Source organism: Acomys minous (assembly GCF_964271855.1).
Source record: "Acomys minous genome assembly, chromosome: 2".
NCBI classification, from domain to species: Eukaryota; Metazoa; Chordata; class Mammalia; order Rodentia; family Muridae; genus Acomys; species Acomys minous.
In genome coordinates, this window is record NC_140484.1 from 94,326,180 (window position 1) to 94,346,999 (window position 20,820).

Genomic DNA, 20,820 nt, shown 5'->3' on the forward strand with positions numbered 1-20,820 from the left:
GCCAGCCTGGTCTACAGAGCGAGTCCAGGATAGCCAAGGCTAGACAGAGAAACCCTGTCAAGAAAGAAAGAAAGAAAGAAAAAGAAAGAAAGAAAGAAAGAAGATGCAAGCTGGAGAGTGACATGATCAGGATTATGCATGGCACCGTTAAATTAAAAGGAAGAATGGCAGTTTGGAGTGACCCGGACTGCTTAGTGACTGACTGGGCTGCTTGTGGCAGCCTAGCGCAGGAGTGTCAGGAGGCAAAGAGACCGCTGTGTCATGGGAGTGGCTGTAGAGGCTGCTGACTGAGGGGAGGCCAATTTTGTGTGGTATGTGGGCATGTACTCTAGGAGACTGGAAATTGCTGTTTGCCCTCTATTTCAGATTTCGTTCCTCAATCTTGTAATACTTCAAGCCAAATTGATTTGTTGTTGTTGAAGTTCTTCTTAACCTTTCAGTTGCTGCTTATGAAGTTTCGCACTTTTGTGTACTAAAAGTAAATTTCTTCTTTGATAGAGCTAGGCTAGGGTGTGTGTTGGTTATTAGGGATTTGTTTATTTTTATTTTACATATATGAGCATTGTCTGCATGTATATGTGTGCAGTGCCTGCCGAAGCCAGAGGAGAGTGTCAGATCCCCTGGGGCTGAAGTTAACAGCCACTGTGCACTTTTATGTGGGTGCTGGAAACGGAACCTGGCTCCTCTGCAAGGGCAGCCGGTGCTGTTAGCCACAGAGTTATTTCTCAAGTTACTTTACTTGCTCATTCATTTTTTGTGGCTGGTCTAGAACTTGAACTCAGAGAGCTCTGCCTGCCTCTGCCTCCTGAGTGCTGGGATTAGAGATGCTCACCGCCACACTTGGCCTGGTGAGTTTCAGTTCTAAGCATCTTGCCCGCTCTGTCATAGCAGTTGCCTCTATGATAAAAGTGGTAGCCAGTTCTGGGTTTAGCCATTTTAACACATGGGAGAGAGAGAACAGTTCAATTAGGCATGCTTTAGACATGTTTGTTTGTTTGTTTTTGAGACAGGGTTTCTTTGTGTAGCCTTGGCTGTCCTGGACTCACTCTGCAGACCAGGCTGGCCTCGACCTCACAGTGATCCGCCAGCCTCTGCCTCCCGAGTGCTGGGATTAAAGGCGTGCGCCACCACGCCCTGCTAGAGGTGATTTCTTATGAGTGTGAACAGGCTACACACAAGTACTGGAAGTTTCTGCCCTTCTGAGAAGGAATGCATTTGCATACAGAAGAGGAACAGAATCAGCTGACACCTTGCACATGTTAGCAGAAACATGTCAGAAGCGGTTCTCACTGCTCGTGTGCTATTGTTAGGCAAGCAAGCTACTTCCTGTTTAATGAAGCACTAGGTGTTGTCGTGACGCATTCAGACATAATTTTTGTTGATCTTCCTCCGCACTCCGTCTGCCCTGTCTCTCTGCCTGGCTTCCCAGCAGTCTCCTTTCTGCTTCTGTGTCTTGTTGGCCTCCCTACTTCCTCAATGACACCTCTTTCCCCTTCCTGTGGTCTCTTTCTAGTTTCAAAGCCTGTTCCTGTACTCAGACCCATATTCGTACATAGCCTTTTTAAAAGATGGAATTTTCGTTTTCTGTGTGTGACTGTTTTGCCTGCATATATGTAAGGATATCACATAGGTGCAGTGCCCTCGAAGGCCAGAAGACCTGGCAGTGATCTACTATCCTTAAACTTTTTATCTCCTTAAAAATTTTATCACTGGCTACTTTTCTGATGGGAGCTTGCCTCCTGGCATTGCCGCTCAACTGGGGATATACCTAGACTTACTGGTTTCTTTCTCCTCTTGGTCTCCTACCACCGTGCCAGCAAACAGGTTGAGTCGTCTTTTTCTTTGTTTTTTTCCTTTTTGAGACAGCGTTTCTGTATAGCCCTGGCTGGCTTGGACTCACTTTGGAGACCAAGCTGGCCTCGAATGCACACAGATCCATCTGCCTCCACCTCCCGAGTGCTGGGATTACAAGTGTGCCTCACCGTGTCAGGCTTGAACCTCAGTCTTGCTGTTCTGATTTTTACTCTTTTGTGCAGTTTACAGCCCAAGAGTTTTTGTTTTTCAATTTTTGACACAGTATCTTGCTAAATTTGTAATACCCGAAATCATCCTGTAAGCCTCAGCAGCCCAGGGTCCAGTTAACCTTCTAGGATGCTGGGAGTTGTAGTTGTTGGAAAATAACAAAGCCTCTTGGGAAAGTACCGTGGCCTGTGGTTTTGTCCGTAAAAAAAGCCCCTACAGCCACTCAGCTGGGAATTCCAGGGAGTGTTCCTGACCAAAGTCCACCAGCTTCAAATTTGGCTTGAAATGGTGGACCTGGTTTTTCTCCAGCAAGTCTCAGACTTACAGATTACCTGGGCTGCCTTGGAAATTGCCTTGTAGTCCAGACAGAATTTGAGTTTGTTAGCTTCTGCTTCAGTCCAGGAGCTTAGATCACAGGCTCGTGCAACGACGCAGGACCTCAGCAGCTCTTTTGTAAGCCTGGAGTTTCCAAGGACAGCTTGTCTAACTGTGAGAGCATCTGTGTTCTCAGCCATCTGCCTGAAGTTGCCCAGAGAGGGGGGAAAATGGTCAAGCTGCCATCATCATCGGTTTTGTAAAAAAGACAGCAGTTTAATTATTCACTGTTCTTTATTTCAAAATGTGGTTAACTGTTAAGTTTTGCAAAAGTCATTTCACTTTTTCCTTGAGTACTGACCCTCTGGGTGGCTCTCAGAGCTAATGATTTTGAAGAGCAGGGGTATGGCAAATGCTGGGCTGTGAGCGCAGTGTGCAGGCAAATGCTGGACAGTGAGCGCAGTGTGCAGGCAAATGCTGGACGGTGAGCGAAGTGTGCAGGCAAATGCTGGACGGTGAGTGCAGTGTGCGGGCAAATGCTGGACGGTGAGCGCAGTGTGCGGGCAAATGCTGGACGGTGAGCGCAGTGTGCGGGCAAATGCTGGACGGTGAGCGCAGTGTGCGGGCATGGCCTGTGTCTTGTCACCGGGCCTGCCTCACTCACAGCCCTCCAACATCTGCAGGACTCAGTGAGGCCAGCACTGAGACTAATGGCAGGGCAAGAGCCTTGTGCAGTAAGTGACTCCTATAGACCGGTCTGCTATTCCAGCTTTGCACTGCTGCTTTTCTGACCTTTACACCTGGGCCAGTTTTGTCCACTAACTGGCCTTGACCCCACAAATCCAGCTGCTCAGCCCTAAAGGATGGACACACATTTTTCAGCATTAGATCAGGGTGTGTGTGTGTGTGGTGTGTGTGTGTGTGTGTGTGTGTGTGTGTGTGTGTGTGTGTGTGGTGTGTATGTGGTATGTGTTATGTGTTTGGTGTGTGTATGTGTGGTGTGTGTGTGTGTTATGTGTGTGGTGTGTATGTATGTGGTGTGTGTTATGTGTGTGGTGTGTGTGTGTGTGTGTGTGTGGTGTTCTTTGCCTAGGGCTCTCAGTTGAGCTGGAGGCTCTGACCTTCACTCAGCTTGTCTTATCTGTCTACTGGGATGACCCCTCTATGGGAGTGGCTATAAGAATGACTTATTGCACCCATGAAACTAAGGAGTGGTCAGTAAGTGACAAGTAGAGGGAAGGAAGATGCTCAGCAGCCATGACACCTGCAGCCTGATGAACACTTCCTCTTCTGTGGGCACACCAAGAGACAGCCTCCTCTCTGCCTGTGGTACTCTAGTGCTACTTGGTCTATGTGGTGCCCTGGGATGCTCACCTGCAGGCCCTTCATCAGACAGTGAAGTAAAGAAAACAAACGCCTGGTGTGCCGCTCCAAGCTCAAACTGGGTCTTTCGCTGAATGGTCTATGCAAATTGTCATTTGGCCTCCTAGAGCAAGTAGCTCCTGAGCCACGAAGATGGGGACATTGGGAAATCACTTGAAAAGATATTTTAGAACGCTTTCTAACAAAAATTAATTGATGACTTATTAAAATAGCCCATCCAATACCACATTTAAATTCATTTTTATAACTTAAGAAGTGTAGGATTTAGAAATAAATGTGAGCGTTGAACTGCTGCCAGTAGAATGCAGCCAGAGAAGCAAAGCATCCTCAATGCTGCTTAATCATCGAAACCACAGAGGTGTTTTTTATTTGTGGGTCAATTCAAGGCTCAAGGAGGCTAGAGCACCTATAGCTTGTGCATGTGGAATAACAGGTTTTATGGGCCATGCTTGAGCAGGTGGTTGCTTGCTACAGCAGTGTGCATTTGGGTACACATTGAGCCTGCATTATTTTCTAAACTAGCAAAATGCCACTGCATACTCTTTTTTTTACCTGACAACCCAAGGGCATCTAGACTCTGGGTGATTCTCCATGTATGTTTGTGAGGCCTGTCAAACATAATATCACAGAGCAGTGTGAGAACTTATCTTCTCACAGTTCTGGAGGCCAGAAGTCAAAGGTCAAGCTAGCAGGAGGGTTGGTTTTTGCTTTAACATTGGCTTTCAGGTGACCATTTTCCATCACTGTCCTACCATGGCCTCTCCTATTCTCTGCTCATACATGATGTGCTGTTCTGACCAGACCCGAGGAGTAGATGGATATCTGTGTGTATGGTTCTGGCATTAAACCGTTAACTATGCATTGGTAGCAGCAGCAGGAATAAGAGTTATTCCTAATATGTGATTTAAAGTTTACTGTGGGATGTCCATATTGTGGCATCTGGGTTGGCTAGTTTTATGTCAACTTGACACAAGCTGGAGTCACCTGAAAGGAGAGACCCTCAACTGTAAGATCAAGCTCTAAGCAAGCCTGTGGGGCAAGCCTGTGGGGAAAGCCCGTGGGGCATTTTCTTAGCAGCCACTTGGATCATGGCAAAAGGGAATTTCCGCCTCTGAATGATTTCCAGACTTGAGCCAGTTTATAGACCCCCCTTGAATGAAGGGCTTTGATAAAATACCTAAAGGTTTTACTGTTAGCTTTTCTCTGCTCCTTCCCCAGAGTGACCCATAGCTTTTACAAGGGTAACCATACACTGGGGAAAGGAAGCAATCAGACTATCTGGGGTCTATTGGATCCTGGTAGTGAATTGATGCTGAGTCTGGGAGATCCCAAGAAACATTGTGGCCCTCTGCTTAAAGTAGGGGTTTATCAAGGTCAGATGATTAATGGAGTTTTGGCTGAAGTCCAACTCACAGTAGGTCCAGTGGGTCCCTAAGCTCATCCTGTGGTTATTTCCAGTCTCTGATTGTGATAGATATACTTAGAAGTTGGCAGAATTCTCACACTGGTTCCCTGACCTGTGGAGTGAGGCCAATTATGGTTGGAAATAATAAATGGAAGCCTTTAGAGTTGACTCTGCCAAGTAAAATAGTGAGTCAAAAACAGTACTGCATCCCTGGAGGAATTAGGAAATTAGTGCCACCATGAAGGGCTTGAGAGGTGCAGGGTGGGGGTTCCACCACATCTTCCTTTAACGCTCCTATCTGGCCAGTGCAGAAGACAGATGCATCATGAAGAATGACGGTTGACCATTGAAAATTCATTCAAGGAGGGACTCCAGTTGCAGCTGCTGTGCCAGATGTGGTATCCTTGTTGAGCAGACTAACACATCTCCTGCTACATGACACACAGCTATTGATGTAGCAGCTGCCTTTTTCTCAGTATCTGCCTGTGAGGACCACCAGAAGCAATTTGCTTTCAGTTGGCAAGGCCAGCAGTATGCCTTTACAGCTTTACCTCACAGATACATTAACTCTTCAACCCTGTGTCATAACTCAGTTGGAAGGGATCTTGTCTCTCCCACAAAGTGCCACATCGGCCCATTATCTTGATGACATTCTGCAGATTAGACGGAGGGAGCAGGAGGTTGCAGCCACTTTGGACTTGCTGGTAACACGCATGCACATCAAAGGATGGGGGAATAAATCCAACCAAAGTTCAAGGGCCTTCTATATCAGTGAGATTCTTAGGAGTCCAGTGGTGTGGGGCATGCAGAGGTATTCCTTCTAAGGTAAAGGATAAGTCGTAGTACCTGGTTCCTCCCACCACTAAGAAAGAAGCAAAACGTTTAGTTGGCCTATTTGGATTCTGGATACAGAACATTCCTCATGTGGGTATGACTCTCAGGCTGTGATGGCAGAGGTACCTTGGCAGCTGCTGAAGCCCGCTCCATTGTCTCTAGCTTGGCGCTGACCACACGGGCATGTGTCTCACTGGACCTCCCTTCTGGCTGGTTTTGGTATCATCATGGGCTTCTGGAACTCCTGAGTTTTCACTGCCATTAATCACATTTTTAAAAAGCTAACTGTAACACCTAATGGAAAATTCATTTCTACCTCCTCTCCCACTCTCTGAGACCGCCAGCCCTTGCCTAGTGACAGTGCTCTAAGCAGTCCCTGAGAAACTTGACCCTTGTTCTCAGGGTCCCCCTGTTCCCATCCAGAAGCAGTCAGCACTTGGACTGGCCCACCGTTTCCTTGGGTGACCAGCCAGTGACCTGGTGGCAGGTTGACTCCCTTGGATCACTTGCTCCATTGAAAGGACAATGCTTTGTCTTTCCTTGAGATACTTATTCTGGTTATGGATTTGCCTTTCCTGCACACAATGCTTTTGGCAAAACCACCATCTGTGGACTTACAGGATACCTTATCTGCAGCCATGGTAACCCCACATAGTATTGCTTCTGACCATGGAACTCAATTCACTGCCATAGAAGTGTGACAGTGGACCCATAGTCATGGAATCCACCTGTCTGAGCACGCTCCTCACCATCCTGAAGTAGCTGGCCTGATATAAAGATGGAATGGCCTTTTGTAGATATAGTACCAATGAGGTGGCAGCAGCCTGGGGGGCTGCATTCTCCAGAAGGCAGTATATGCTTTGAACCACTATCAAAAATATGCTCCTGTTTCTCCCATAGCCAGGATCCATATGTTCCGGGATCAAGGGGTGGAAATAGGAATAGTACCACTTACTCTTATTCCCAGTGACCTACTAGGAAAATTCTTGCTTTCTGTTTTATGATCTCACGTTCTGCTGGCCTAGAAGTTTTGCTTCCAGAGTGGGGAGTGCTCCTGCTAGGAGGCACAGCAAACATTCCATTGGACTGGAATGGCCTTCTGCTGTCCTTGAGCTAACAGGCTAAGAAGGGAGTCACAGTGTTAGGAGGGATGATTGTTCCAGACTACCAGGGGGAAACAATTGCTTCTCCACAATGGAGATAAGAAGATTATGCCTCACGCAGGAGGTTCCTTAGCACCGTGGTTCTCAGCCCATGGGTCAAACAACCCTTTCACGGGGGTCGCCTAAGGTCATTGGAAAACACAGATATTTACATTACAATTCCTAGCAGTAGCAGAATTATAGTTATTAGGTTGCAGCAAATAATTTTATGGCTGGGAGTCACAACATGAACTGTATTCAAGGGTCACAGCGATAGGGAGGTTGGAAGGAACTCCTTTAGGGCATCTCTTGGTGCTACCATGTCCTGTGATTAAAGTCAATGGGGAAACTATAGCAGCCGAATCCAGGCAGGATGACAAAGGTCACAGACCCTTCAGGAATGAAGGGATTGGGTCACTTCTCCAGAAAAAGAGCTAAGATCTGCTGAGGTGCTTGCTGAGGGAGGAGGAAATACAGAATAGAGGAAGGTATTTACAAATACCAGCTAAGACCGTGTGATCAGTTACAGAAACAAGCATTCTAGTTGACATGGGTGTTGACTTTGTTAAGAATGTGTTTGTACAGTTATTTTTGTTTTCTTTCCTCAGTTTCTGTATCATGTAACATCAGTTAAGAGAATAGCAGTGGTTATCATATTTACGTTTGAGATACTAAAAAAAAAAATGTCCCTCAAGGGTCATTGACATCTATTCCAAATTTCTAAAGTGTTTGCCATTGTACAAGGGATAGTTGTGTCATGTTGGGTATCATTATGACTTGGTTACGTTTTCATTTAGAGAGTAAATGTGATGTAAAAAGATATGATTGTGTGTCAGATTGACAAGAGGCGGACCTGAGATGACTATTGTTTGTCACCTTGACCGTATCCGGAATTAACTTAAACCCAAGCAGCTGGGCACACCTGTGAGACATTTTGTTTTCTTAAAGTTTTATTTTATTTTATGTGTATGGGTATTTTGCCTGCGTGCACAGACATGCATGCCCGCTGCCATGGATCCCCTGGAACTGGAGCTACAGACAGATGTGATCTGCCATGTGGATGCTGGGAATTGAGCCTGGGTCCTCTAGAGGGGGAGCCAGTGCTCTTAACTGTCCAGCCATCTCTCCATCCCGAAGCTTTTTTTTTTTTTTTTAATTATTTGAAATAGGAAGAGCTACTTCTAATCCGGATCTTTGAAGTTGGAAGCTCCACCTTTGATCTGGGCCACACCTTCTGCTGTCAGCCTATATAAAGGACATAGAAGAAGGAAGCTGGCTCCCTTTCAGAAGGAAATGAGGGACATTTATTTATTAGGGTTAGAGAAAGTAAACAGAACAAGCAAGATGGAGATCTCAGCAGCTGCTGGAAGGAGGGAGACAGATGAGAGGCAGAGAGAAATCTATGCTGTCCAAACTAAAGTTCAAGAAAGCAGATCCGCTCGCCCCTGGAGACCTGAGATTGCATGCATGGCGGGGTGGGGCGGAGTGTGAGGATGGGTCATTCAGAGAGTATGAGAGAGCCCAGAGTCACGCAGACTGCCTTAGTATTTTGGCCAGAGTTCATAAGAGGCGAGATGGAGACAGAGACAGTTCTGCTTCCGCCAGGCTTAGCAGTGAGGGTCTGTAAGCCTTAAGGACTGGGCTTCTGGGGCTAGCGACTATATGCGCCATTGATAGGATTTTTTAAAAAAAATCACCTAAGAGTAGATTTAAACAGTTGATGAAAGTCATGCTTTGCCAGGGTAGCATTCCCGTGAGGGGCCTCCACCTTTTCGAATGGCATTTTCAGTTTTGAGGAGGAACAGCTGTGGCTCTCTTACATGCTGTTTCAAATGCTAAGGAGGAGTTGTTCTGATATTTACTCCTTCCTTGAAATTAGTGTGTTGCCAGGGAAGCAGGCTGCTCCTAGCAGACCTGCTGCTGTCAGTCTCCAGTTTGGAGATGTTCATTTTCCTAGTTCTCTTCCCGGTTCTGTCTCCCCCCCCCCCCCCCCCCCCCGCCAATCCCTTCTCATCCCCCCACCCCCCACCTCCCCCGACCCATCTCCGAGACAGGGTTTCTCTTTGTAGCATTGGTTGTCCTGGACTTGCTTTGTAGACCAGGCTGATCTCAAACTCACAGTGATTCCCCTGCATCTGCCTCCCAAGTGTTGTGATTAAAGGTGTGCGCCACCACTGCCCGGCGATTCTGTCCATTTTTGCTGTGGAGTTTGAAGTGTTTGGGCTAGATGCAGACAGAGCTAGGATTGTTCTGTCTTTGGGGTGTTGCTCCTTTAATAATGTAAGGCCACTGTTTAGCCACAGTGATGCTCTTTGAGGGCCAGTGCCCAGGGCCACCCCACCTTCCACTGGGCCAGTTCTGCTGTTTTCTTGTTTCTGTTCTACTTTCACCTACCAGGCCCATCTAACCAGCTTTGTAATTTTGTATATTGTTTATAGTTAATGCAATTATTGATGTGTTTGGATTTAGCACTATTCTTTATTATTGTTGATGTTGTTATTGTTATTGCTGTTGACTGTGTAGCCGTCGCTGACTTGGTGCTTACTATGTAGTCCAGGCTAGCCTCAAAGTCCTTGTGTCATGGTGTGCACCACCACTTCTGGCTATGGCTACTCTTTAGTTCTTCTCTCTTTTTTCTTTATTCTCTTTTCTGGTTTTGTGTTGTTGGGTCTAGCATTGAGTTCAGGGCCTTATGCCTTTTAAGCACTCTGTCACCGAGCTACATTCACTGTCTGCCTTCTTTCAGGAGTTGAACGATTTGCAGTATTCCATCTTAATTTATCCCAGATTGTGTCTACTTAATAGTTATTTCCACTCTCCACCCCTACCATCTCATTGGGGCTGGTGGTGGTGGTGATGTGGGGAGTTAAACCTAGGACTCTGTGTATTTAAGTAAAACAGCTTACCACCAGGTAAAAATCTCAAACCCAGTAGTTCTTCCATACTATGTAGCCACTTTTTTAGTGGGTGCTGTAAAAATCCCCAAGTACATGCTTAGTAATTTTTGTACTCTCTTAGAACTACAGCATGTGGAAACCTTACCACCATGTATGTTTGCTTCCCTCCTATCAATTAGAGTTCCCTTTTGTGCCTTCTTTTTTGTTTTGTTGTTATTTTTTGAGACAAGGTTTCTCTGGGTAGCCTTGGCTGTCCTGGACTCACTTTGTAGACCAGGCTGGCCTTGAACTTACAGAGATCCACCTGCCTCTGCCTCCCAAGGGCAGAGATTAAAGGCATGCGCCACCACTGCCTAGCTAAAAGTTTTTGTTTTGTTTTGATTTTTGGTTCCTTTTCTGTACATTGGTATTTTGCCTGGATTTCTGAGAGATTGCACCCACTGAAACCGGGGTTACAGATACTTGTGAGGAGCCACGTGGACCCTGGGACTCGAACCCTGGTTCTCTGGTTCTCTGCTAGAACAACCAACGTTCATAACCGCTGAGCCGTCTCCCCAGCCCCCTGTTGTGACTTCTTAATCTCAACAAAATAATTGAAAAACAGACTTAGAACGATAGTTGAGAACCATTTTTATTAGTTTGTGAAAAAAAACAACAGGGTAGGCAAGCTGTAACCTCGGCAGCTGTTGGCAGGGAGATGGGAAACCCGCTCTTTGAGTCAGGGTCGGCAATGGATGTACAGAAAACCTGCTTAGGATGTTGGCTGGTGTTCAGAGAAGAGACAGACCGGAGAAATGGAACAACTCGAAAGATGCGCAGCTTTAGCAGAGATCTGCAAGCACCTACCCTGAAAGAGGAGCTTCTGGGTATATAACTACCTTAACCCGTTAAGGGGATAATTATTGTTCATATATCCATAGCATGTCTGTAGGTGAATTAACTACTCACGTTCTTTGGCCAGGTAATTGACATGCCCAGTTGGATTAATTTCCCCGCCCCCGCCCCCTACATAGTGCTGGCTGTCCCGGAACTCACTATGTAGGCAAGGCTGGTTTTGAACTCACAGAAATCTGCCTGCCTCTGCCTCCCGAGTGCTGGGATTAAAGCTGTGTGCTGTCATGCCCAGCAGTTAGAGTAACCTTTTTTAAAATTTATTTTGCCCAACTTGTTTGTTTGTTTGTTTGTGTTTGGTTTTTCGAGACAGGGTTTCTCTGTGTAGCCTTGGCTGTCCTGGACTCGCTTTGTAGACCAGGCTGATCTCGAGCTCACAGTGATCCACCTGCCTCTGCCTCCTGAGTGCTGGGACTAAAGGCGTGCGCCACCCCCGCCTGGCAATATTTTTATTAATTATTTCACACAGTGCATCCCGATCACATTTGCTTCCCTTCCTCCTAGGTCCACCTTCCCACCCTTATACCCTCCCCCGCCATCATCATTGTCAACAATAATAACAAAAAACAAAAACACCAAGTCCCATTGGAGCATGGTCAAACTCCCAGTGGCCAGCCACTTAAAACTGAAGTGGCCTGTCCATCCTGTGTCCGTGACACCCGGTCCCATAGCATCCCCCACCCATGACACTTCAGCATCTTTATCACAGTGTTAAGGACTTTTATTACAGTGTTTAAGTACTCTTTTCAATAGTTTCCTGTCTGGACTGTTTTCTGGGGGAGGGGGAGGGAGGGGAAGGTCACAGAAGCCTTCATTGCCTCTCATTCCCAGTCTGCAGTCATCACTCTTAAGGGAAGCGTGTGAGACTGTAGTGGAGGAAGGAGAGGGTATTTCGTAGGCTAGGGTTGCCTGAAATGAATTGCAATTAACCCTCTAGAGCTACAGCAGCTCAGCCTCTTTCGTATCATTGAACATTTAATCAGTCAGTTGGCCTCTGTAGACACAGCTTCTTTCCAGGAATTCTCATTCACAGGACCCCTTTTCCTCCCAGAAGGATGGATGTTGCTAAAGTCCTGGTCATCTTTGCTTTTCTGTAGAGCTACGCTTCACTGGAATCCCCCAGACCCCGCCGCCCGCCCCCCCAGCACTGCTTCTCAGTCGGTAGAACCCTTTCTTACGAAAGGCCCCATGTACTTTGCAGAAGAGTGTACTGTTATGTTAATTGCAAACCGTTCCCACCTAGACATTTATCCTGAGTATTGTTTCTCAGTCAATAGAACATGCACAAGACATGTACTTTGCAAAGGCATCCCAATGGGGTCATGTTTAAGCTTTGTTGTAATAATTGTCACAAGGTAACTTTTTCTGAAGTTGTACTGTGCTTAATTAAATATGTCACAAAACCACTCCTGGATTACCTCTCATGGATCCTCTGCTGGCCATCGTGTTTGCAGGGACTTCCCCACACAGAGGTGGTTTGAATAAAAATGGCCCCCATAGGTCCATAAGGAGTGGTATTATTAGGAGGTGTGGCCATGGTGGAGGAAGCGTGTCATTGGGTGTGGCTTGGCCTTTGAGGTTTCTGGAGCTCAAGCCAGGCCTAGTGGCTTAATTCTTTTCCTGCTGCCTGCCGATCTGGATGTAGAACTCTCAGCTCCTTCTCCAGCACCATGTCTGCCTGCACGCTGCCATGCTTCCCACCATGATGATAGTAGACTAAACCTCTGAAACTGAAAGTCAGCCCCCAATTAAATGCTTTTCTTTATAAGAGTTGCCATGGTCATGGTGTCTCTTCATAGCAATAAGACCTTCCGCCTTAGTGTGTTTATTGGTATTGCTGTTGTCTTCTTTATGTGACCATTTCTACACGAGACTGTTTCACAGCACATATCCCGGCATTTTGGCTCTTAGAATCCGAAATGTTTCCAGAACCGTAGATACAAGATATGTGATGTAATTGTGTTCATTGGGGCTGGGCTCCGCACAATCCATCCATCTCTGCATTGTGTCCAGTTGTGCTTTCCTGTAATGGAAGCTTCCTTGATGTGGGCTGATGGCTGCATTTGTCTTTGGGTATAACGATAGGATTCAGAATGTGGCTAGGAATTATGCAGGACTAGCAAAGTGGTGGTACTAGATTTTCTTCTAAGATCTGTTAGGACGCTGGCCAGGAGTCTGTAAACATGAATGCAAAGTGGACACTTGGAGTATTGTGATATGAGACTGTGGTCTTCCTAAAACCATTGGAGGGTGTTGCTGTTTTTACTTTATTAGGCAATCAGCCTATCTTATCTGGGCTGTGGCTCCGTATCAGTCCCACTTCTCAGCTTGTGCTATGTCCCTTAGACCTGCCCTCCTCTGTGTGTCTCACATAGCTGTATAAGACTGTGCTTTGTTTTATAAATACACAGCCTTAGATCGATATCCGTGCTGCTTTCAGTTAGTCTGGGATTTCAAGATCAGTTTTTTGGACTCTCTGTTCCTGTCCACACTGGCTCACTGGGTCTCTGGGACATCCTTTTTTTTTTTTTTTTTTTGGGGGGGGGTCTTAGGATGTAACTCTGATCCTTGGGAGGACATGACATGAGCAGCATGCCAAGGTTTGTGGGTCTTTAACTTCCATGCTGCCGTTTGATTGAGGCTTCTATTTGGAGCTTCCTTTGGCTCATTGGTGTTACCTCCTTCTTAGAACGCAGCCTGTCCCGTGGCTCCATCTGCGGAGAGAGCCCAGGTCTTCAGGTCTCCCCTCCAGGAGAGTGGCCTGTCTTTCTACCCCACCACCCATCCTAGGGTCAGAACACATTCAGTGGAAGGCGGGGTATGTGTGTTGCTGGAATTTGGCTGCGTGTACACCTGCATTTCTCTGCCTGTCTGTACTAGCTTTGGTGTTTATGCTCTTCTCTCTAACTGCCACCTTCCTCAGTCACCTTGCACACACTTCTCTCGTGGCACTCCCTGTGATTCCAGCCTGTCTGTCTAGCTACACTGCTGGTGGCCAAGGGCAATGCGCTTGTGACCTATCTCTGTCACTTATATATTTGGAATAACCATGCAGGAGATGCTGTCCTATTCCATTTGTGTGAAGTGTTAGCACAGAGGGTACTCTTTGAGACCCTAAGCATCAGCCGCTAGGACTGGAGCACCAGTGCCAGTGTAGAAAGGTACAGGAAATGACAGCAAGCGTAGTATCCTGTGTTAGCCGGGATACTCTGTAGTTACCAAGTGTCTTAGTTAGGGTTTCTGTGGCTGTGAAAACATTTAATTGGGGCTGGCTTAGAGTTTCAGAGGTTTAGTTCATTGTTGTCATTGTGGGAAACATGGCAGTGTGCAGGCAGATACGGTGCTGGAGGAAGCTGAGAGTTCTGCATCTTGATCTGCAGGCACCAGAAGCAAGCGTGTGTCATGCTGGGTGTGTAGTCTGAACATGGGAGACCTCAAAGCCCTCCTCCGCAGTGACACATTTTTTTCCCAACAAGTCCACACCCACTTCATCAAGGCCACACCTTCTAATACTGCCACTCGTTATGGGCCAAGCGTTCAAACACATGAGTCTATGGGGGTCAGTCCTATGCAAGCCACCACACCAGGGCACTAGAGGTCAGGAGAGCTTTCCCAATAAGCCTGGAAGAAGGAAAGGTCTCCAAGGGGCGTACAGTCCCCAGGCCCTCTGCTCTAGTTGTCGCCAGTGCCCTTGAAGGAAGGGGAAAGGAACCAGTTGCGCATTCTTTCCTCACCGTTGTCTTTGTACTTTGTTCTGCTGCAGGATGGCTGCCCAAGTGACACTAGAGGATGCTCTGTCCAATGTGGACCTCCTGGAGGAGCTGCCCCTGCCTGATCAGCAGCCCTGCATCGAGCCTCCGCCATCCTCACTGCTCTATCAGGTAGGTCTTTGAGCAGATGTGACCCAGCTGGCTGCTCTGACCTCAACATGATGGCTTTGTCTTTCTTTTCCCTTCAGCCAAATTTCAACACCAACTTTGAGGACAGAAATGCATTTGTCACCGGCATTGCAAGATACATCGAGCAAGCGACTGTCCACTCTAGCATGGTAATGTTGTCTGTTTATTTCTGTCTGTCTAGCAGGTGCCATATTTTGGTTTGTTTGTTTTTTTTTCAGGTGCCATATTTGAACTGCAAACAAACTACATGGTTCCTGATGGACTAGACAGACAAAAGGAGGAGATAGTTTTGAGAAAGTCTTTTCTTTTATTATAAAAACAATGCATACTCTTTAAAAAATTTTTAATATCAAGCTGGGTGGTGGTGGCGCATGCGCTTGGGAGACAGAGGCAGGCGAATCTCTGAGTTCATGGCCAGGCTGACCTACAGAGCGAGTTCCTGGACAGCTAGGGCTGGCTACACAGAGAAACCCTGTGCTCTTTCTTTCTCTATGCCTGAATTTACATGTTAGGTATACACTCATATGGGACTTAGGTTTTCTAATGAATTCTATTGTTGTAATTATCTATTTTAATGGTAACATTTTTTTTGTTTTGGTTTGGTTTTTTGTTTTTGTTTTTTGAGACAGAGTCTCTCTGTGTTAGCCTTGGCTGTTCTGGACTCACTTTGTAGACCAGGCTGGCCTCGAACTCATAGCGATCTGCCTGCCTCTGCCTCCTGAGTGTTGGGATTAAAGGCGAGCGCCACCATGCCTGGCTTTGTGAACATTTTTATGTCATCATTTGTGCCAGAGAAAATACTTTGAATGTCTTAATAACCCATTTTGCAATGTCCACAGTTATTTTTCTACATTTGCTCAATTTCCCCTTTTGTGTAATAAATAATGCTGTGATGAACATATTTCTAAGTATTTGTAGAAGTGAAATTATAAGATGAAAAGCAGTAGTTTGTTTGTTTGTTTTTGTTTTTTTTTTTAACCAAAGCAAATGATATGGAAGTAATGGAATAGAACACCAAAAATTAGTTTTTCAAAATGATGCTAGCCCTTTTCCTGTGGCGACTGTTGCTGAATTCTAGCGCTGTAGGAAGTATTCTGCCTTTTCCTCCTATATATCCTGGACTAGCAGCTCTATTTTCTGGACCCTGCTGAACCAGGAAGTTCGGTGTGACCTGGAAACTATGAGGTTGCTATGTGTACCCCTCCCTGCCTAGGCTTTCATGCCCCTAGTTTCCGGTCTGCATGGCAGGTAGTTATGTAGGGTTGATGGGGGGGGCCAAGATGCACCTCGTGGCTCTCCTCAGAAGTGACTGCCTTGTCACCCAGACTCCTTTGCAGGCTGCTGAAGCTGTGGGGGATGTTTGGAGTGGTTGTGGTGGTCTGTGGTGGGCACTGTATCTCTTGTCAGGCTACAGTCCCCTGCTTGCCCGTGACTTGTCCTGCGTATCTTGTAGAACGAGATGCTAGACGAAGGCCAAGAGTACGCTGTTATGCTGTACACCTGGAGGAGCTGCTCCCGTGCCATCCCGCAGGTGCCTTGCCTCTTTATTATTTATTATTTATTAATTAATTAATTTATTTATTGCTGCACCTGTCCCCTGTCCGTCCAAGCCACGCCCCATCTTGCACCTTACTTGGCGCGTCTTTCTTTTGCACTCAGGTGAAGTGCAACGAGCAGCCGAATAGGGTTGAAATTTATGAGAAGACGGTGGAGGTTCTCGAACCCGAGGTCACAAAGCTGATGAATTTTATGTACTTCCAGGTAAAGCATTAAAATAGAGGGCTTTGATGCTAAGCAGTAAGGACAGTGTAGTACAGAGTAGACTAACTGCGTCAGACGGAGGAGCACCAAGGCGGACACGCGCTTCAGAGTAAATAGCTCTTTCGTGCTTCACCTTTCTGTTAGGGTGAATTTTTATCCTGCACAAAAAGCTTGCTTTCATCACTTCCAAGTTTATTTATTTATTTATTTTAAATAATTTTTTACATTTATTTTATGTGCATTGGTGTTTTGCCTGCAAGTATGTCTGTGTGAGAGTGTCAGATCTTAGAGTTACAGACAGTCCTGAGTTGCCACGTGGGTGCTGGGATTTGAACTCCAGTCCTCTGGAAGAGCAGTCAGTACCCTTAACCACTGAACCATCTCTCCAGCCCCACTTTCAAGTTTATATATCTAGTTTTTTCCAGCTCTTTTCTTGACTACCTGATACTTCCTACCCTGTGCCTGACCTCATTTGATGATTCAGTTATGCCAAGAAATAAAAAATAAAAAGCCTCATGGAAGATACTCACTGGCTCTTTAAAGTGGTGGAAATATCTATAAACAGCTATTTTTTAAACTAGCTTTCCTTAAAAGTTACCAAGAGTCACCCCTCTTTCCCCTCTGACAGTCAACATCAGTGTTATAGATGTTTTATCGGAGCATTTTGCTTGGTAACTGCCTTCAGTTGTTTTCTGTTGCTCTAGCAAAATACCCCAGTGAACCAACTCAAAGGAGGAAGAGTTTATTTTTGCTCACAGCTTAAGACTTTAAGTCCATCGTAGCAGAGAACTCAAGGCAGTAGGAGCTTTAATTACCCGGTCATGTCACTTTCATAATCATGACACAGAGATAAGAATGCATCCTGTGTCCCAGCTCATTTCTCCATTTTTCTGGATCCCAGGATCCCAGCCAGGCAGTGGCATCACCTCCAGCAGGGGGGGATGGGGGTAGTGGGGGTGGTGGGGTGGTGTCTCTTTCTACGTCAGTTAGTCTAATCAAGGTACTCCCTGATAGGCAAGCTGTCAAACCCGTCTCCCAGGTGATTCTAGGTATGCCAAGTTGACAGCTAGCAGTAACCACCACAGTCCACAGTACTTTTACTGGAATAATCACCAAAATTCTTTCACTTTAGTAAGAGACATGGTTGATAAACTGCAAAATAAGTAACGGTTTTTGCAGAGCAAAGGCGTGGAGACTGCTCAGACAAAGGGTGTATTTGTGAGGTGGAAAGTGAACCCCAGGCCCTCAGTGAGTGGCAGTGAGGGAGGGAGCATCCTTGAGACATGGACGTGGATCTGACGAGCTGCTGACTCGTGCTCCTCTGCCTTCCCCTGTCTGTGCTCAGAGAAACGCCATTGAGCGTTTCTGTGGGGAAGTGAGACGCTTGTGCCATGCTGAGAGGAGAAAGGACTTTGTGTCTGAAGCCTACCTCATCACGCTGGGCAAATTCATCAACATGTTCGCTGTGCTGGATGAGCTGAAGAACATGAAGTGCAGCGTGAAGAATGACCACTCGGCATACAAGAGGTGAGCTCAGGCCTGCAGCGCATGCCGCATGCCGGGTCTGCCCCGCCGGGCCCCGCCTCAGCCTGGCGCCTTAGTTAGCAGGTGCAGGCCTCCTGTTTCATTGATGGCCGCTATTATCATCAGGGGACTTTGAACACGTGCTGCCAAGAATAAGGCGCAGGGCTGGCTGACAGTTTAAAGGTCTCTGGTAGTTTTACATATCTTGAGTGGCCTGGAGCTTTACTGGTGAGCTTCAAATGGTGCACGGGGAATCTGGGTGCTTAGTACCCTTGAGATGATAAACGTGCATCTATCTCTGTTGTGTAGAGCTGCATGGCCTAGGGAACAACTTCTTCTTCTTCTTCTTCTTCTTCTTCTTCTTCTTCTCCAACTCCTCCTCCTCCTCCTTCTTCTTCTTTTTTAATTCCCCGCCCCCTAGGGAACTTCCTATTGTGGGGAACGTGGGTTTTTCATCCAAGGATGCCAAGCTGTAGTCCTCTGAGAAGTTGCCATGTCCCTTTCTTGTCCCTTGTGTGTTGAATGACCCTGGTACTTCCTTACAGACTTGAGGTTGTACGATCTTCGCTTAGCAGGTGTCTTTGGATCACACTAAGCATTCCAGGGCCTTTGGACAGCTAGCTCTTTCCTATGTCAACTTTACCTTCCTTTTTTTTTTTTTAAGGCAAGGAACTTCTGGAAAGAGGCCAGTGGGGGAGCACTAATCAGGTTTTACTGTTGTTGGCTATGATGAAATCTGGACCTGAGGTCCAGGCTTAGGGTAGGTCTTCTGACCTTAAATGATCCAGGGTTAAGATCAGTCTTCCTACTGCAAAAGATCAATCAAGAAATCCTTCCCAGGTGTACCAGGCTGCTTGGGTTTGCTTGATTCCAGATGTAGTCAAGTTGACAGTTGACAACCACACTAGCTTTTATATTCCCATATTCATTCATTTTCATTCTCTCTTCTCTCTCTCTCTCTCTCTCTCTCTCTCTCTCTCTCTCTCTCTTTCTCTCTCTTTCTCTCTCACTCTCATCTTTTGCGCCCAGATTATAACTTTGAATACATATTCTGAGTAAAATGTAAAACTAACCCACACAATTGTGGTAAGCCTTCACTGAAGTAGAGAACAGTGTCCTTGAATCATTCCTTCCTTGGTTGCCGTGTCTCACACCCTAGCGTCTACTGGAATCCATAAGGTGACTGCATTAAAAAGAGAAGAGTGTTACTGTACCAGTGATATGATGGAACTGAATACACGTTTTCAAAATACTAGTTTTTAAATTTTTGATATACTTCTTTTTATTTATTTATTTATTAATTATGTATATAGTATGCATCCGATCACATTATAGATGGTTGTGAGCCACCATGTGGTTGCTGGGAATTGAACTCAGGACCTCCGGGAGAGCAGACAGTGCTCTTAACCGCTGAGCCATGTCTCCAGCCCCCTGATGTACTTCTTTTAATTAAGGAATAATTGTTCTGCAGTCACCACATAGTGCTCATAGTCCAGTACGGCTGCTTGCGTTCTCCCCACAATTTATTTATTTTTTAAAATATTTATTTTTATTTATTACATATACAGTGTTCTGTCTGCATATATGCCTGCACAGATCTCTTATAGATGGTTGTGAGCCATCATGTGGTTGCTGGGAATTGAACTCAGGACCTCCGGGAGAGCAGACAGTGCTCTTAACCACTGACCCATCTCTCTAGCCCCTCCCCACAATTTATATTCTGGTCAATAGGGAGGGGGAAAACCATAAAGCTGTACTCTTTCTTAGAAGTAAACATTCAAGCTCCTGGCAATCTTTTGCATCATATCTCATGGCCCACCCCTTGGTTGCCTGGCCACAGCCAACTGCAAGGGAGACACTACATTGTCATTCCTTGGAAAGTTCAGGCTGTTCGTGGGGAAGAAAGGAAGTGAATTTAATGTGGATATGACCCTTCTTTGTGGCACCATAATGGCTCAAGATCCTGGGTTGCACCGATAGAACCTGATGGGCAGTCTCTGTTACGTGTAAAGATCTGTCACTCTTTTCTCTACACAGACTTAGCATGTACCTTCAAGGATTTCACTGTGCAAGCCTCACATTGTGGAGCTGAATAGGTGGCAAATCCAGGACCCTGGGAAGTTGCCGTGCTAGTGGACTGAGCCAGCGTAGCTGGGGAGAGGCACTAGTGGAGATAGCGGTAGCCCAGTGAGGCTTTTGGAAAGATCCTTAACAATGCATTTCAGGGCTTTTTGGAGTCAGAATATGCAGAGACAAGGTCTTCTCTGACATGGAGATTAGGGGTCCTTTGACCCACAGACAAAGGTGAGCATTCACTTAGGTATAGGAGAGACCGGAGTGTAACACCTGTTAATGAAGTCCGTTGGCTGTGGGCAGTAAAGAACGAAAGCTCTCTGGAGCTGTGTAAGATGTATCTCAGTTAGCGAAAGGTTCCCTAGAGTCAAAGGCAGAGGTGCTGCAAGAGGCTTAAACCGTGAGCATCTTCTGCAACACACATTTCTGCAGATAACAGCAGGTGGAGGAGAGGAATCCTGACCACCCCCCCTCCAAGTACCCACCCCTTTAAATCGATTTGTAGACATTTTAGAATTGACTCTTTTCTTTCTAGGGCTGCTCAGTTTTTACGGAAAATGGCAGATCCGCAGTCCATCCAGGAGTCACAGAATTTGTCCATGTTCCTGGCCAACCACAACAAGATCACGCAAGTAAGGCCTGCGTCTTCCGCACACCGCTGATGGCCCCTGTTG

At 46.3% G+C, this 20,820-nt stretch overlaps 1 protein-coding gene across 1 annotated transcript in view; it reads left to right on the forward strand.

The window, feature by feature from the left end:
• The window catches only part of CYFIP1 (cytoplasmic FMR1 interacting protein 1), a 91,921-nt gene that overhangs the window by 16,523 nt on the left and 54,578 nt on the right, over positions 1-20,820 (forward strand). The window contains 6 exon segments of the mRNA XM_084771349.1: positions 14,653-14,770; positions 14,848-14,937; positions 16,242-16,319; positions 16,448-16,549; positions 17,895-18,076; positions 20,682-20,778. Coding sequence (XP_084627475.1) covers positions 14,654-14,770; positions 14,848-14,937; positions 16,242-16,319; positions 16,448-16,549; positions 17,895-18,076; positions 20,682-20,778 — 666 coding nt within the window. The 5' untranslated portion in view covers position 14,653.